The following is a 16,757-nucleotide window of genomic DNA, read 5'->3' as shown; positions in this document are numbered from 1 at the left end:
AATGATAGCCTTAGTACTGCTTTCAACTCATTATTGGATTCAATCGGTTTCAGTCAGTGTGCACAAGGCGACGCACTGTTTTAACCACACCCTCGACCTTGTGCTGGTATATGGTATTGAAATTGAGGATTTAATAATATGTCCGCAGAATTCGGTATTAACAGATCATTCTTTAATCACTTTTGAATTCTTACTACCTGACTATATTAAATTAGATAAAAGCTTCTACACCAGATGCCTATCTGACAGTGCTATAGCTAAATTTAAAGAAGATATTCCAACAGCATTCGACTCTATGTCATGCCTTAACATAACAGAGGACCTCTATGTTAACCTCAGTCCCTCTCAAATTGATACATTTGTAGACGGTGCTACGACTTGCCTACGGACGACCTTAGATTCCGTTGCTCCCCTGAAAAAGAGGATGATGAAGCAAAGGAAATTAGCACCTTGGTATAACTCCCAAACTCACAAATTAAAACAAATCTCGCGAAACCTCGAATGTAAGTGGCGTTCCACAAAAGTGGAAGAATCCCGTTTGGATTGGCAAGAAAGTCTCAAAACCTATAGGAAGGCCCTAAGAAAGGCCAGATCAGACTATTACTCATCACTAATAGAAGAAAACAAGAACAACCCAAGGTTTCTTTTCAGCACTGTAGCCAGGCTGACAGATAGTCACAGCTCTACTGAGCCATCTATTCCTCTAGCTCTGAGTAGTGAGGACTTCATGAGCTTCTTTAATGATAAAATTATAACAATTAGAGATAAAATTCATCACCTTTTGCCCTCAACTTCTAACGGTTCACCTTTAAACGCAGAGTCGCTTGAAATAACGACTAGTCTCAACATATACTTAGACTGCTTTTATCCTATAGACCTTCAACATTTAATGTTAAAGATATCCTCAGCTAAGCCATCTACCTGTCTCTTAGACCCCATCCCAACTAGACTACTCAAAGAAGCGTTACCCGTGGTAAACACTTCCTTACTAGATATGATCAATATGTCCTTATTAACAGGTTATGTACCGCAGTCATTTAAAGTAGCTGTGATAAAACCTCTTCTGAAAAAACCCACCCTCGATTCTGAGGTCTTAGCCAACTATAGACCTATATCTAACCTTCCCTTTCTATCCAAGATCCTTGAGAAGGTGGTTGCTAATCAGTTATGTGATTTTCTACATAGCAACAGTTTATTTGATGACTTTCAATCAGGATTTAGAAAGCATCATAGCACAGAGACGGCACTGGTGAAAATTACTAACAACCTTTTAACTGCTGCAGACAAAGGACTTGTCTCCATCCTTGTTTTACTAGATCTTAGTGCTGCATTTGACACTATTGACCATACAATCCTGTTACAGAGATTGGAACACTTGGTTGGCATTAAAGGAATTGCTCTAAGCTGGTTTAAGTCCTACTTCTCTGAGTGATCCCAATTTGTTAATGTTAATGATAAATCCTCCAAGTACGCTAAAGTTAGCCATGGCGTTCCACAAGGCTCAGTGCTTGGACCAATTCTATTCTCCTTATATATGCTTCCTCTAGGCAATATTATTAGGAAACACTCAATTAACTTTCACTGTTATGCGGATGACACCCAATTATACTTGTCAATCAAACCAGACAAAACCAGTCAGCTAGCTAAATTTCAAGCGTGCATTAAAGATATAAAATCCTGGATGACCTATAATTTTCTGATGTTAAACCCTAACAATACTGAAGTTATTGTACTGGGACCTAAACACCTCAGAACCTCATTATCTAAAGACATAGCTGCTCTGGATGGTGTTGTCCTGGCCTCCAGCACTACTGTCAGAAATTTAGGAGTTATTTTTGATCAGGATATATCCTTTAATGCCAATCTAAAACAAACCTCAAGAAAAGCCTTTTTTCATCTTCGTAACATTGCCAAAATTAGGAATATCCTGTCTCAAAACGACGCTGAAAAACTAGTCCATGCATTTGTTACGTCTAGGTTGGACTGTTGTAATTCCTACTGTCAGGTTGCTCAAATAAGTCCCTTAAGACTCTCCAGCTGATCCAGAATGCTGCAGCGCGTGTTCCATCATATTTTTAACCATCATATCTAGAAGAGCTCCTAATACCCTATTGTCCCATTAGAGCACTGCGCTCCCAGAATGCAGAGTTACTGGTGGTACCTAGAGTCTCTAAAAGTAGAATGGGAGCCAGAGCCTTCAGTTATCAGGCTCCTCTCCTGTGGAACCAGCTCCCTATCTGGGTTCGGGGGGCAGAAACTGTAATCGCTTTCAAGAATGAACTTAAAACTCTTCTATTTGATAAAGCTTATAGTTAGGGAGTGAGGAGTTGCAGTGTTCACCTAACTGGCCCACCTGCTTCCCTTCATAATTGTTAGATTAATAATACATAACAAAGTAGAGGGAGGCAGGCCAGCGAAGCCCGATCCGGCAGGGGGAGAGTTCTAAGCCCGAAAAAGCTACCTCTCCTTATGACCTGTCTCTCTTAGTTACGCTGTTATAGTTACGCTGTTATAGTTCTAGACTGCCGGGGGACTTCCTTCCTTTGACACACTGAGCTGCTCTCTCCTTTCCCTTTCTATTACTATTACTATTACTATTTGTGTGTATCCCGTCCCAGAAATGCTTGTTACTAATCCTAACTTCTGGGGAGTTTACTCCCCGGAGTCCTTATGTTTTTCCCCCAGCGTATTTCCTTGGAGAACGTTGGCACCAAGATCCTGGTTCCAGCTGTCGCCGTGGTCCTGCTGCACTCCCTGCTGAGCTCAGCGGTGCCCTGCAATGTCATGCTGCTTCCTGCTGAACCCTGCAGCTTCCCGCTACATCCAGTCACTGTTCCATTATTAATGTGACTATTATTGCCACTGTTCATCACACCCCCAACCGGCCCGTCAGACACCGCTTACCAAGAGCCTGGGTCTGTCCGAGGTTTCTTCCCAAGAGGGAGTTTTTCCTCGCCACTGTCGCACTGCTTGCTCTTGAGGGAATTACTGGAATTGTTGGGGCTTTGTAAATTATAAAGTGTGGTCTAGACCTACTCTATCTGTAAAGTGTCTTGAGATAACCTATGTTATGATTTGATACTATAAATAAAATTGAATTGAAATTGAATTAAAAAGGAACCTTTGCAGGCAACGTTTTGTACGATTAGACCAGAGATGAGGAGACGTCCTTGACCATAACCCCCACAGGCCTCACCTCTCTCTGCCCTCTGACCCCCAGGTCCAGCCTGGTGTCCCATGGAGGAGGAGCTGCTGGCTCAGCCTCAGGTGATGAAGCTGCTGGACTCGCTCAGAGAGCAGTACACCAGATACCAGGAGCTCTGCAGGCAGCGAAACAAACGCACCCAGCTGGACGAGATCCATGCCAAAGTCATGCAGGTCTCACACACACACACACACACACACACACACACACACACACACACACACACACACACACACACAGGTTCATCTGATTGGTAAAGAGGAGACAACGGTTGCTCATTGTTTGAACCCATCCAAACACAGAACACACACACCCTGTAAGCCTGTGTCTGTAAATTGTGTGTCAACATGCAGTTTGTAAACTCTGATTGGCTTTACTTACTGGCCAGTTTCTTTTATTTAAGTTGTAAATTGTTTTTGTTTTTTTCAACCTTGGGGATGATTCATTATTTTGATTGTTTTGTTTTCTGCAAAATGCAGCAAGACTAAAACATGACTGAGACATTAATGGTAGGTGGATTCATTTTTTTTTTTTTTTCACCTTTTAGACAGATTCAGATTAGCTGTTTCCCCCTGTGTCTAGTCTGTGTTTCACACAAGTAGACAAACCATGTGCAAGTTGCCCCGGATGTAGATCCGAATTTAGTTAGCCATAATAGCCGTCCTAGGCGCCTAAATTCTGTGTATTTTGAAAGCTGTTGCAGATTCATGCACCTGCTCCCGATATATACAGTATGTTGTTTTGCACGAGTCCTCTTTTCCCTGAATGTCTACAGTGGAGGTGGTGAGTGCAAAGTTAGCCCCTCCCATAGAGCCACGATAGAGACATTTATGGGAAATACGCCATGTTGAAAAAAAACAGAATTGTCCTTTAAGCTAAGTTAGCTGGCTGTAGCTCCATATTTACTGGACAGCCATTCATGTCTCCTCAAGAAAGTGTGTTTCCCGAATGTCGAACTATTCCTTTTAATATTGTTCACTTTACGAATGTTTAAATATGTCCCTCCACTGCTACAGTATTAGCCTCTTGACCAGATTCTTTTTTTCTTCAAGTCTTTGACCTTTGACCCTCAAAAACCGTGTCATTGAGCAGCACTTCAGTAGAAGTAGACTCTGCTGTTGTTACTGGGGCTCCTGCAGCCGCAGGGGCTGGTGGGCAACACCACTGTCTTGGAGATGAGCCTGGGGTTGCCATGGGAACCGCAACATGTCGGTCGCTAGTCTAGAGGATTTGTGGTAGGGGAGGGGGATGGCCTAGTTCTGGATTGAACTGTGTGTGTTTGTGTCTGTGTGCGTGTGTTAGCTCTTTAAGGCGTCACTGACCTGATAAATATAATTGAGTCATGATACTGACACACATCTGGATAGAACGTTCCAGATGTTACTGCACTGCATAGTACTTTGGGAAACACTTCAACTTCCATTCATAACTTTATTTTTGTAATAGACAAACACACAGACAGCCTTTTTAATGGATTTTTTTTTTAAAACAATATAAATGTCAACAAGGCAAACTTAGTTTCCACAAATCTGTAATTGTAAATATTGTTGTTGTTGTGGAACATACAAATACTTTTTATTAGATAAATAAATAAAATGAACAGTCCACCGTTGCTGCTAACGTGGGACATAGAGTTCGAAAGATGTGGGCATTTACAAGGCAGAGATCGAAAAGTTGCATTTTGGGAAATGTAGGATTTTTTTTTTTTTTTGGAGCTTGACTGCTTCTTCTTCAATTTTTACCTTTGCTGTATGTATATGTGTATATGTATATGTTTCTTTTGTCTCTTCGAACTTAATAAAAGAGCAAAGCCAATTCATAAATTCAGGTATACTGTGATGAGGTCTATATATTCCCACCCATCATACTGTATGCTTCAGCTGTTGGATATACATTTTCTATTTCAGTTGGCTTTACTGTAAGTGGATAGAAAAGTAAAAGTGATTTTAATACAAACTATTTATATGAGAAAACGATTTTTGGATATATATATATATATATATCCAAAAATTGTGTGTGTGTGAGTGAGCGAGTGAGTGAGATCATGTTGAATGGCATCGGAACTCTATCACAGAAAGACCAGCAGAGCCAGAGAACCTCCTGCTGGTCGTTCTGCTGCACTGCCGCTCTGAGACTTATGTCTCCAAATAGCCATTTTTCACAGCAGACATTATGACATGTCACAGTAGGAAAAGCCCCGGTTTAAATAAATAATAAAATGAATGATGACTGAATGAATTTAATTTAGCTGTTTCAGTTTCAGGGTCCTGGTTTCGTGCACGCTGGCTCACTGTTTAAATGAAATGTTTTTTATTGAAATGCACCTTGGGAGTCGTAGATCACTTCTCATCTTACATTTTTATGTACACTGGCTTGTACCTTTGGCTTTTTATGAGATAAAAGCCAGATATTGTCTAACACAGTTGCTAACACAGTTCTTCTTTTGCACTGATGATTCAACTGAAATAGTTTTCATGTCAGTCCAAACCGTGCAAGTGCTCCAACTATGAGTTTGTGAAGAAAATGAATGGGAACATCTGTTCCCACTTCCTCCCACTTTCTCCCTCTATAGGAGATCACTAAGTCTGTGCTTTGTGTTTCCTCTCTCTTTATCTCAGGTGGTCACCTGGCTGCAGGGTCCAGGTTCCGAGCTGTTGAAGACTCAGCAGGCGATCGGAGACTCGATGCGAGCCGCTCAGGCCCTGCAGCAGAAACATGAGGAAATCGAGAGCCAGCACAGTGTAATGCAACACACACACACACACACACACACACACACACACGCACACGCACACGCACACACAAACACAGTCAACGTGACGAGCACAAACTGAGGAATCAGATTTGGGGTAAAATATAGATCTGAATTGAGTTTGTCTTTTGATGCTTTCACTCTGCTGTTTGCAAATGAACGGTGAAAATGTCAGAGAAACAAATTCACTCTTAATGCATTTCATGTGATGCTTTTTATGTTGTGGTTTGAGTCATCTTTCTAGTTGTAAGCCGATTTACAGAAATAACAACACTTAACTCAAGATGACAAATTTCCATTTCTTTGCCAGGAGAAGTGACACCCTGGAGTCAAGACTTGGATTAAACAAACAAGATATAGCGTGATAATTACTGCTGTTTCGCCCCGTTTCTAGTCTTTATGCTAAACTAACTGTGCCCTGACTTTAGCTTAATATTTCTTAGCAAAAGAGCCAATTAACATACTTGCCAACATATCAAACTTTTCTCTTAAAAAAATGCTTGTCATGGTTTATTTAATGATTTATTACCGATCAGTCAGAGTAGACTAGAAACTCTTCTCAGTGTATTGCCATACAATTCAACATCACCACAAAACTAAACAACTCAACACCTCTCAAAAAAGGTTTCAAGAAAAACAGAACACTATGCAGGACTGTCGTGTGGACTGATTTTGCCTGTGTGTTTGTACAGGAGTGGTTTGCGGTGTATGTGGAGTTGAACCAGCAAATCGCTGCCTTGCTCAGTGCCGGGGAGGAGGAAGAGGTGGTGGAGCTAAAGGCGCTGCAGCAGCAATTGAGTGATGTCTGCTACCAACAGGCAGCTCAGCTGGAGGGCCGACAGAATGTCCTGCAGGCGGCGCAGGGCTTCCACAGCACCACGCAGGAGGTAACACACACACACACACACACACACACACACACACACACACACACACACACACACACACACACACACACACACACACACACACACACACACACACACACACACACACACACACACACTCTGTATCAGCTGTCATTTCTACTGGGTGTTCGTACTGGAAACAGCCCTGCGTTAAAAAAACAAGTTAATATTTGTGAGTCCAGTACAGAGATTTCCAGGATGTGTTTAGCCTAACTTAGCATAAATACTGTGGGCAGGGGGAAACTGCTAGCCTTGCCCATCAAAAGAGAAAAGAATATAAGATACACAACACCATTTCTTGGACTTGTAGCAGCTCTTCAAGAGGTAGAAGTACTGGATCAACTTTTGATTTGTTCACAAACTAAAACCCGAACATTACAGCCGCATTTGGGAAAGTGGCAAGAAAATAAAAATGTATGTGATTTATTCCGAGCAATCAAAGCTCTGTGTCTGTCTCTGCAGTTGTCCCAGCTGTTGGACGGTCTACTGGGCATGCTCTGTGCTGACGTAGCTCCAGCTGACGGAGCTTCGATTCAACAAAACCTCAAACTGTTGGAGGAGAAGCTGCAGACTGTCGGTTCGTGCTCTGAATGATAAAAGCTTGTTAATAAAACGTTTTTTTTTATTTATTTTTTTTGTGGTGTTAAGTATGTACATCTACATCTATCCACGCAGAGGCAGGTCTTGCTTCTCTGCGTCAGAAGGGGGCGCTGTTGATGGAGCAGATGTGCACCCAGCCATCATGGCCTCTGGAGGAAACGGAGACTCCACCTGGAGAACAGCAGGACAACGTTCAGCACATCCAGGCTGTGATGGAGGAGATGCAGCTCCGCAAACAGAGGTAACGGTCTTCTTCTTCTTCTTCTTGTTTTCACAGCAGGAAGCCACACAGGGTTTCTTTTATTCTTTCTGAAAAGCTGGAAACATGATATTGAGGTCTAAGATTAAAAAAAAAGTGCATCTGCTACTGAACTAGATGATCAGATTTAGCACCTTGAGACTCCCATGTGTTTTGCTAGCATTCCACAACTACAGCTCCCATGACTCTTACAAGTTTAAAAAAAAAAAGTGTGTGTGTGTGTTTTGCAGGTGTGAGGACATGGTGGACGTGAGGAGGCTGAAGATGCTACAGATGGTCCAACTGTTCAAATGTGAAGAAGACGCTTTACAGGTAGGACACACAACAACACACAAACACACACAAACGATTGTCACGTCAATGCTTCCTGTATTGATGAGATAATTGTGCGTGTGCGTGTTCAGGCAGTAGAGTGGCTTGGCGAGCTGTTGGACGCCCTTTTGAAGACTCATGTCAGACTGGGTGACGACTCTCAGGAGACCAGGACCATGTTGGACAAACACAGAAAGTTTGTGGACGTCGCTCAGGTGAGACACTTTCATACTACTTACAGTCATGCAGCTAGCGTTGCTAAAAAAAACTTTCAACTTTAAGAGATGAAAAAGGGCAAAAGTAATTCTGAAAACAATAGCAAAAACGACTGTTTGTTTGTCTCTGTCTTCCCGTCTCTTCCTTCAGAGCACCTACGATTATGGCCGTCAGCTGCTGCAGGCGACCGTTGTCCTCTGTCAGTCTCTGCGCTGTACGACGCGCTCGTCCGGAGACACTCTGCCACGACTCAACCGAGTCTGGAAACAGTTCAGCGTCAGCGCTGAGGAGAGACAACAGAGACTGGAGCTGGCTCTGAACTTCCACACCGCAGCTGAGAGGGTGAGACAGGCTGAGAGAGAGACCAGACAGTCTTATTATGCGTCAGGTGTTGCAGCAGCAGTAAAGAAATGGCGTGTGCAGTTAGGGCATTGTTGGCAGGCATGTACAGTAGGAAGCAGCTGATAAGATCTACTTCTCACGGACCATGGTGCACTATTGCAGCCATACGAGAGATTGAAAGTATAAATGTGTTTTTACTGTGTTTCAGGTGTTACAGCAGGAATGTGTGGACCCAGATTCTCTGGATGAAGTCGACTCTTCAGGGAAAACTCTGCTGGACAGGCTGACCATGCCTGTTATCTTCCCTGATGGGTGGGTACACACACACACACACACACACACACACACACACACACACACACACACACACACACACACACCTTTCTCTGATTGGTAAAGAGGAAATCATAAAAGAAAAAGTAGTTGCATATTAAATACAAAGTGACAATAGGCTCGTTCGAGATGAGCCAGATCTGCGCAAAATCGATCACCGGCGATCGCCGCCCAATGCGTGCCGCTTAGATTTGTGTCCGACTTGATCCCTGCTTGATCCCGACTTGCTCTGACGTCATGCACACGTGGGCAACGATAATCTCACGAGACCAAGGCGGCCGCAGTTCTGAGACGCAGGTAGCGCAGTTGCTTTTCACCAACTGCAAGAGCCAGGCGGACGCCGGTGGACCCACTGCATGCTGGGAAACGCCGGCCTCTCAGCTGATCGAACAGCTGATTGGTTCAGAATCGACTCAACATGATGACGTTTTATATAAAGTTTTTTATTGATTTTTAATCGGAGGGATTTTAACTGCTATTTGTCTGATTTAAAAGCTTATTCTGTACAGAACACATGTTGTGTGGCCGATAGTTACGTTTAGAAGTCAGAGACTAAATCTGTTCAGATTACGGATCATCTACAGTGTGTTGTTAATTAAAATCAGCAACAGATCACATGTAGAGAATTTCGACAGCTACTCTGTCATAATAAAATCAACTGGAGACTGTGTAGGAGCTGATATATGGGTCTGATAACATTTTATTAAATCGGAATCGGACCACAGTGTTTGTGTCACTTCTTGTTCATCCTGAATGCTGCTGGAATCAGCTGGAAAACAGTCCGACTTGAGAGTGGACTTTTGTCACCGCCCCCGGCTGCTGCCGCCTGCTCTCGTCCGCTTTACAGGCGAGGCGCAGTTCATCTCGAACGAGCCTAGTGTTTGCTCATTGTTTGAACACGCATGCACGCACACGCACACACTACACACTGTAATCCTCTGTAGAGCTGAGGGAAAAAAATATTGGTTATAGCTGCTTCTAACCCTAAAATTAAAAAAATTCCTAGCTTTTTATTCCCAAATGTAAGGTGAGTCCCCATAATGTGACATACGCTTCATATAATACACACTCCTAACAGGAATTGTTGTTGTTTCAGGACCGAGCAGTTCTTTGGGAGTCCGAGTGACACAGCGGCGGCAGCGGAGGGCGTCAGGGAGCGCCTCCTGCTGGTGGAGGAGCGACGGCTGCAGCTGCAGGAGATGAGGCTTCATAATGACGACGACGAGGAGGAGGAGGTGCGAATGGGGCAGGAGGCACGGCTGGATGTGATCGGAGAGGAACTGAGCGAGAAAGAGGATCAAGATGAGGAGGAGGAAGAGGAGGCGGGGCAGCAGCATGAAGACTTAGAGAGGGCGACGCAGGACTGCTAATGGATCGCTGATTACGTTAAACTGAGCAGCATTACTGAAGCAATGAAGGGCTGCGGATTAATTTTCACCGAAACCTCCAAGTGGTTGCTTCTGTCTCCCTGCAGGAGTAGGTCTTACTGCTGTGCTGGTCATTTTATTTTATTTTTTACATTAAGACTACTTCTTCCACCAGCCTCACAGCTTACCCTTCTTTAATAGAGGATACAAATGTTAAATGTGATTCTTTCACAACGTTCAGCAGGAACTGTGAGAACAACAGCGCCCTCTAACTGTTTTGCTGCCGTTACGCGATCCAGACGATTTCATAAATGTAAAATACTGGTATTAAATAATATTCATATCTCTGGATGCTCGGTTTAAGATCAACTGTAAAATAATAAGTTTGGATAAGAATACTTATAATGTACAGCTAACACCACATCCTCTTTCCCTGCATGCCTCTTGTTTACCTAAGTGGGTGGAGCTTCCATGGTGCTAACACGGTGACCAAGGTTTTTGTCTGTGCCTCCTCAGACTTCTCGCCTTTCTTGCTTCCTTGCCTTCTTTTATTTCCCTCCTAACAGAAGATGAACTTCATGGCCTGTACAGGAAGGGCGGAGCTACTGTATATCAGGTGTGCTGCCACCTGATAGTATTTCTGCACCAACAGTCCTCTACTTTTCTCCCATAGACTGTTGGGAGCTTTTCAACTCTGGGATGGACATAAAACTCTCCTGGTTGCATCACCAAGCATCCGTATAGAGGAGAGAAGTCAACTACAAGTCCCAAAGAGCATCGCGAAACAAGAAACATCATCCTATCAGCGTTAAGTAAAAGATTTACATAATTTGTGAAATCCTTATTGCAAGTCATCTGGGGAAATTTCCACATTCAGTCTTCCTTCAAGGGTCAAACTTAAAGTTAAATTCTCCTAAATTTCTGTGTAAGATATCCACCTTATAAAGTAAACATGGTGATGTGATCATACCCTCTGCCCTCTACTACTAAGGAAGTGGCCCCGGAACACAGAAACTGCAAACTATGTAATATGTAATTCAGTGCACAAATTATTTTCTCCCGGGTTCTCTCTTTGCAATTACAGATTTGACCCCAAAAAATACTCAAGTGGAAACACAGAACTAGTAGAGAAATTGATTTGTAGCAAAAAATAATAATTTCAGTTGAACTGATTGGATGTTTCTTGGTAAAATAGTTTCGGGACTTGTAGTCAACAGTTCTAACATTGATGCTTAACATCTTTCAAAGATCCAGAGGCTCCGACCACTTTGCTGCTCTAAATAAACCCTCTGCCTTCATTATGGAAATCAGTTCAGTGTACAAACTGGGTGCACTGGTGGTCATTTGCCACATCAGAATAGGACAAATTCCTTTTTCTACTTAATTGACTTTTTTCAAGCAAACCTTGCTATAAGGGGTTGGTATTTTTGACCAATACGTGCTGCTGTAAGTGTATCGGCTAAATACTGTCTTGCTTTCTGTCCTCTTCATCCAATAATATATACACATGACATCAGTATGACATCCTCTAAATAAAGAAGCGTTTTGAAGTTGCTGTCTAAGGTGGGCTTTTTTTTATTTGTCTGCAGTACAATCAACCACAGTCGCTCATTCTAATAAACACAACTACTGTATGTTTTCAAATAAGTTTATTTAAAAAAGCTTTTTACCACTTCCACTGTTTAAACATGGAAATATTTCAATGTATTATTCCCTTGTTCATTAAATAGATTACATAATACCTTGGTATACCTCCATTTGTACATAATAAAACTTTATACAAGCTATTTCTTGTTGAACAGCTACCACTAGAAGGCAACTTCTTACACACCCATGCCATCTATGAAAAACAAACTCATTTTCAAAATGACAAGTCAAGTCATTCAATCTTTCACTCTTGGTTGACATAAATATGTATATGTTCAGTGTTGACAAATTAAGTTGGAGATAAGTTAAGTAACGGTGTTATGAAGGTAAATGTCATGAAAGTATAATTTTTTGCTTCCAGGAGCCAGAGTGGATGCCTTGATGTTGGTTTTGTCGATGGAGCAGCACTACAGAGCTGAGACCATGCATATGATGGAGGTCTTTAAAGTGTTTGTTAACTGTGCAGGTCACTGCCTGATCTCCTTGTCCAAAAAGTCTTTGGCCTCGTTGATCTTCGCTGCGAGATACGGTGACCCACCTGCACAAACAAGTGTGATTCGGTGATGACTCCTTTAACACTCAACCATCCACAAGCTTTTTAAACATCATTTAACATTAATGCTGGGCCCCACAGAAATGCTCACCCGACTTTTGGCACATTTCACTATGGGTATTAAAGCTATAGTGTGTAGTTTCTGACACCCCCTTGAAGAATTCTAAGTAATGACAACAAAACTGTTGGCACATCCACATGATACAAGCCTTCCATTTCTTATGTACTGTATATATAAAGCCCTAAAGGCTATCCTGTACAGTTTGGAATTGTCGCCATTAGATGAAAAATCTACGTTAATAATCAGTTCCAGCACAGACAGGGCAGAATGTGAGACCATTAAAGGTCCCATGACATGCTGCTCTTTGGATGCTTTTATATAGACCTTAGTGGTCCCCTAATACTGCATCTGAAGTCTCTTTCCTGAAATTCTCTCTCTTTCTCATGGGTGGGCCAAATTCTCTGGGTGGGCAAAGCAGAGAAAGGGGAGGTAACCTTGCTCCTTATGACCTCATAAGGAGAAGATTCCAGATCGGTCCATCTGAGCTTTAATTTTCTCAAAGGCAGAGCAGGATACCCAGGGCTCGGTTTACACCTATCACCATTTCTAGCCACTGGGGGACCATAGGCAGGCTGGGTGAACGCATATTAATGTTAAAAAACCTCATAAAGTGAAATTTTCATGCCATGGGACCCTTAATGTGTACATGTCATAGTTTAAGTGAATGTAGTGAATTAAGACTGCTATCATAGACAACTTTCATCTGTGATATTGTTTACTAAAATTAATGCACGTTTTACCAACTTGATTTTAAGTGATTTTGACATTTACACATAACACAAAAAAATCTAATTCATTTTTCGACCTGCAGTCTTATAGACATCTGACATTGTCACTGTTGTCAGAGTTTAAGCTTACCTTTATCTGGATGGTTCAGGACCATGATCCTCCGGTGGGCATCACGTACCTTGGCCTTAGTGCTAGCTGGGCTGCACATTAAACAAATAACATCCATGTGAGCAACCTTCCCCTTTCTCTGAGCAGTAAGAGAGATATACACTGAAGGACTGTACTTAACAGATGACATTTAAGAAATATTAAAGTGCTCATATTATGCTTTTTGGCTTTTCCCCTTTCCTTTATTGTGTTATATATCTTTTTGTGCACATTATAGGTTTACAGAGTGAAAAGCCCAAAGTCCACCATCTTCCAGAGAAAACACTGTTCATAAACTGCTCCAAACAGCTCTGTTCTAGTCCAGCGTTTCTACTTCCGTGACGAACGTGCTTCACTTTGTAACAAACGTTATAATGTTCGCCTAGCTGCTAGCATGGCACTCCCTCATACTCTGCAACTGACTGGCTAGCAGTGTTTACCTAGCTAGAGCGCATGTGCGACTCCCAACAAAGATGGTACAGAAGTAAGATGTCTCACTCTGTAGCTAAAACAGAGAGCTCAACACACAGGGTGAAAAGAGGAGCTGCAGCAATGTGCAGTACAACAAATATATGGTGTTTTTTGAAAATTTAACCATGTAAACCTATTCTGGTCCAACCTCTAAATACAATTATGAACCTGAAAATGAGCATAATATGGGCACTTTAACTACGACACATACCTGATGCCAAGAATGAGGCTGGCCTCTCGTTTGGACATCTTCTGCTCAAAACCTCCTTTGTAATATGCTGAGAAAGCCTGTGGTGACAAAAGGATTAGAGCTTTGATTCTCAATAGTCTAATCTATTTTTTTGTATTTTCCCCATAATCAGAGAATGTGAAACAATGGAACTGTTTTCTCTATACTGTATATTTGATCAGGAGGTACTGTATCTCAATTGTTCTGTTTGCACCAGCTACAACATGTACAAAAAACAAAGCCCCTGAGCAAAACACAGCATAAAGACAAAGCACTAATGAAGAATGAGAGTTGCAGACAAGAGCTGTCAGAAAGCTGGCTGTATGCAGTGGTTGTAAGTCAGCTTTAGTTTGAACCTAACAACCTTCCACACAAAAATAGCACGAGATGCACAATTTAGCAGAATAAGACTATGGATATGGACATCACTGCAGATGTACTGGAGGTTAAAAAAAAATTACTCACGGATGTGGGCATTTTTTTGAAAGTTTCAGAGAAAACTTGTCCAAGAGGCTTCCACAGCTGGAATGCATAGCGGCCTGTTGATCAAACACATGCATGAAACAGTTTCAGACCAAACACATTTCTAAATGAGAAGGGATCGACAAATAGCAAAGCAGGAATCTGTTAAAAAAAAAATTAAAAAACTAGAGTGACAGCTGGCAGTGTAACAAATTTAGCAATAGTGATAGTAAACAAAAACCTAAAAAAGTATACTGCACAATACACATGCACATCCAGATACTATTATCTTAGTCAATTACTGATCTTGTATCAAACTTTTTTTTACCTGCAAAACCTGCAGCAGCCACACCGAGACCGACTGCAATCAGAGTCCCTCCCTGTCGCCAAAATAAAACATCTAGTAGTGACCACACTGGGTTAGACGAGTCATACATCACACAGGTACTTGAAGAAAAGAAGAGTAGAAAGAGCAGCAAGCATATCTCCACTGGGAAAAAAACTGTTTATTTGATTATCTGTTTGCCAGCGATTTGTGTGTGATTACTCTGCGGAAAGGACAATAATTGCTCCAGTAAAATTGAGTACATTTGAATGAGTAGCTACGTCAATAGGTGAGTTGCAATGCAGGAATACAATTGTATACTTAGATGGGAAAAAAAATGTTTTCATAAGAGGGCGTATGTGTGTGTGTGTGTGTGTGTGTGTGTGTGTGTGTGTGTGTGTACCACATTGTTCTACAAGATAACGTATACCAAACCACTGGCTATAGGTAAAATGCACACTGTATAGGGTAAAACAATAGGTCCCAGTGTTTACTTTAGCTTGTTAGCTAGTTCATCCACCTGACAGCTGTACAGTACGTGGGATTCCGTTAGCGGTCATTGGTTACGCAACGCACACGTTAGCAGGTAAAACAGCCTGGTTTCGTTTAATTAACTTCACAAAGGTCTTCAGTGTTAAAACGGCTACTTACCAGCCGTCTGTCTAGATCTGCGTCGCTCCTAACGTTTGCTTTAGGAGTATATTCAGCATATCGCATCATGTCTCCTCCGTCAACGGCCACTCTGCCGGCGTTCGCCATGTTGCCTCAGCGACGAATGTTCGAGTGTGAATGTTCATTAACGTTTAAGGTGCATATGCCGCCACCTACTGTACTGGAGTGTGTAACCAACTATTAAAAAACTAAAACTTTATAAAGAAGTTATATTCTTGATATTAGACCTGTTTCATTTTAATGAAATCCTTTTAACCTACTTGTTTTTCTCCGTTTCCCCTTTTACCTTAATAACCTACAACCTATCAGTTCAACAGTTTCCTTACAGTTTATCGCATTTAGGCCTTTCTGACGCTGTCTTTTTCATCATGTATACAGTAGCATTGAGTCCTGTATGTCCTAATCTTAACCTATAAAACTGCACTTCTTTCCTACATGTAGGCTACCTCACTCTCTGCCCTTATTCCAACTTCCTATGTAGTAGGCCTATCCAGTAGGCTATCGTTTGGATAGTTTGAAACTCAATGCAATCTCATTGAGACTTTCTTTCATCAGTCTTTTCAGGGGGGGAAGTGTTTCTCAAGTTGATATATTATAAGATATAATTGAGTAAATACGACACCACTTGTCATTTATTGAACACTTTGTCATCTTAAAGGACTTTGTCCATGTTGGCACAACGCTTCAAAGCTATGCTGAAAGCTCCTGAGCAAATAGACCTTGAGGTGAGAAGGTTCTGTCAGCTGCTCAACTTCATGATATTCATTGTGATTTTTAAACTGTGTTTTAGGAGGATTTCTGCATTTATTCTAGTCCATTTTGATGGCATGTTTGTGCCACTAGGTGGAGCCGTTGACAAGTGAACCACGTGGTGCTGTAAAGTGTGTGTGTGTGTGTGTGTGTGTGTGTGTGTGTGTGTGTGTGTGTGTGTGTGTGTGTGTGTGTGTGTGTGTGTGTGTGTGTGTGTGTGTGTGTGTGTTGCACAGAACAGGTAAATATGTAGGGCCTATTGATAAATATTGAATTGTGTGTGTTGTACTGCAAATTAGTTATAATATAATTATAATTATATTCAGTGTCATGTCTGTGTTTGTGCATATTTGTGTTTACATGTGTGCTTTTGTTGTTTCATCTGCTTTTCTTTGTATTTGCATGGTTGTTTTATTT

The 16,757-nt window shown here is 41.9% G+C and overlaps 2 protein-coding genes across 2 annotated transcripts in view; one reads left to right on the top strand and one right to left on the bottom strand.

Moving 5' to 3' along the window:
- The window catches only part of sestd1 (SEC14 and spectrin domains 1), a 29,872-nt gene extending 18,019 nt beyond the window's left edge, over positions 1 to 11,853 (top strand). The window contains exons 10-19 of the mRNA XM_028590347.1: positions 3,221 to 3,378; positions 5,824 to 5,946; positions 6,650 to 6,844; positions 7,328 to 7,442; positions 7,541 to 7,706; positions 7,955 to 8,036; positions 8,129 to 8,251; positions 8,403 to 8,594; positions 8,803 to 8,906; positions 10,024 to 11,853. Of these exons, the coding sequence (XP_028446148.1) occupies positions 3,221 to 3,378; positions 5,824 to 5,946; positions 6,650 to 6,844; positions 7,328 to 7,442; positions 7,541 to 7,706; positions 7,955 to 8,036; positions 8,129 to 8,251; positions 8,403 to 8,594; positions 8,803 to 8,906; positions 10,024 to 10,297 (1,532 nt within the window). The 3' untranslated portion in view covers positions 10,298 to 11,853. The remainder of the gene's footprint in view (positions 1 to 3,220; positions 3,379 to 5,823; positions 5,947 to 6,649; positions 6,845 to 7,327; positions 7,443 to 7,540; positions 7,707 to 7,954; positions 8,037 to 8,128; positions 8,252 to 8,402; positions 8,595 to 8,802; positions 8,907 to 10,023) is intronic.
- A 75-nt stretch (positions 11,854 to 11,928) lies between these two features.
- On the bottom strand, positions 11,929 to 15,755 carry dnajc15 (DnaJ (Hsp40) homolog, subfamily C, member 15). Its single transcript, XM_028590348.1, has 6 exons — positions 15,570 to 15,755; positions 14,922 to 14,973; positions 14,597 to 14,670; positions 14,114 to 14,190; positions 13,414 to 13,484; positions 11,929 to 12,479 (listed from the first exon to the last, which is right to left on the bottom strand). Exons 1-6 carry the CDS (start codon positions 15,675 to 15,677, stop codon positions 12,409 to 12,411), a joined length of 453 nt encoding a protein of 150 aa, XP_028446149.1. The 5' UTR covers positions 15,678 to 15,755; the 3' UTR covers positions 11,929 to 12,408.
- Between the last annotated feature and the right edge of the window lie 1,002 nt (positions 15,756 to 16,757).

The sequence above is a fragment of the Perca flavescens genome, chromosome 11 (assembly GCF_004354835.1).
Source record: "Perca flavescens isolate YP-PL-M2 chromosome 11, PFLA_1.0, whole genome shotgun sequence".
Lineage (NCBI taxonomy): Eukaryota > Metazoa > Chordata > Actinopteri > Perciformes > Percidae > Perca > Perca flavescens.
Note: the sequence above shows the minus strand (reverse complement) of the source record. Positions and strands in the feature narration are given on the sequence as shown.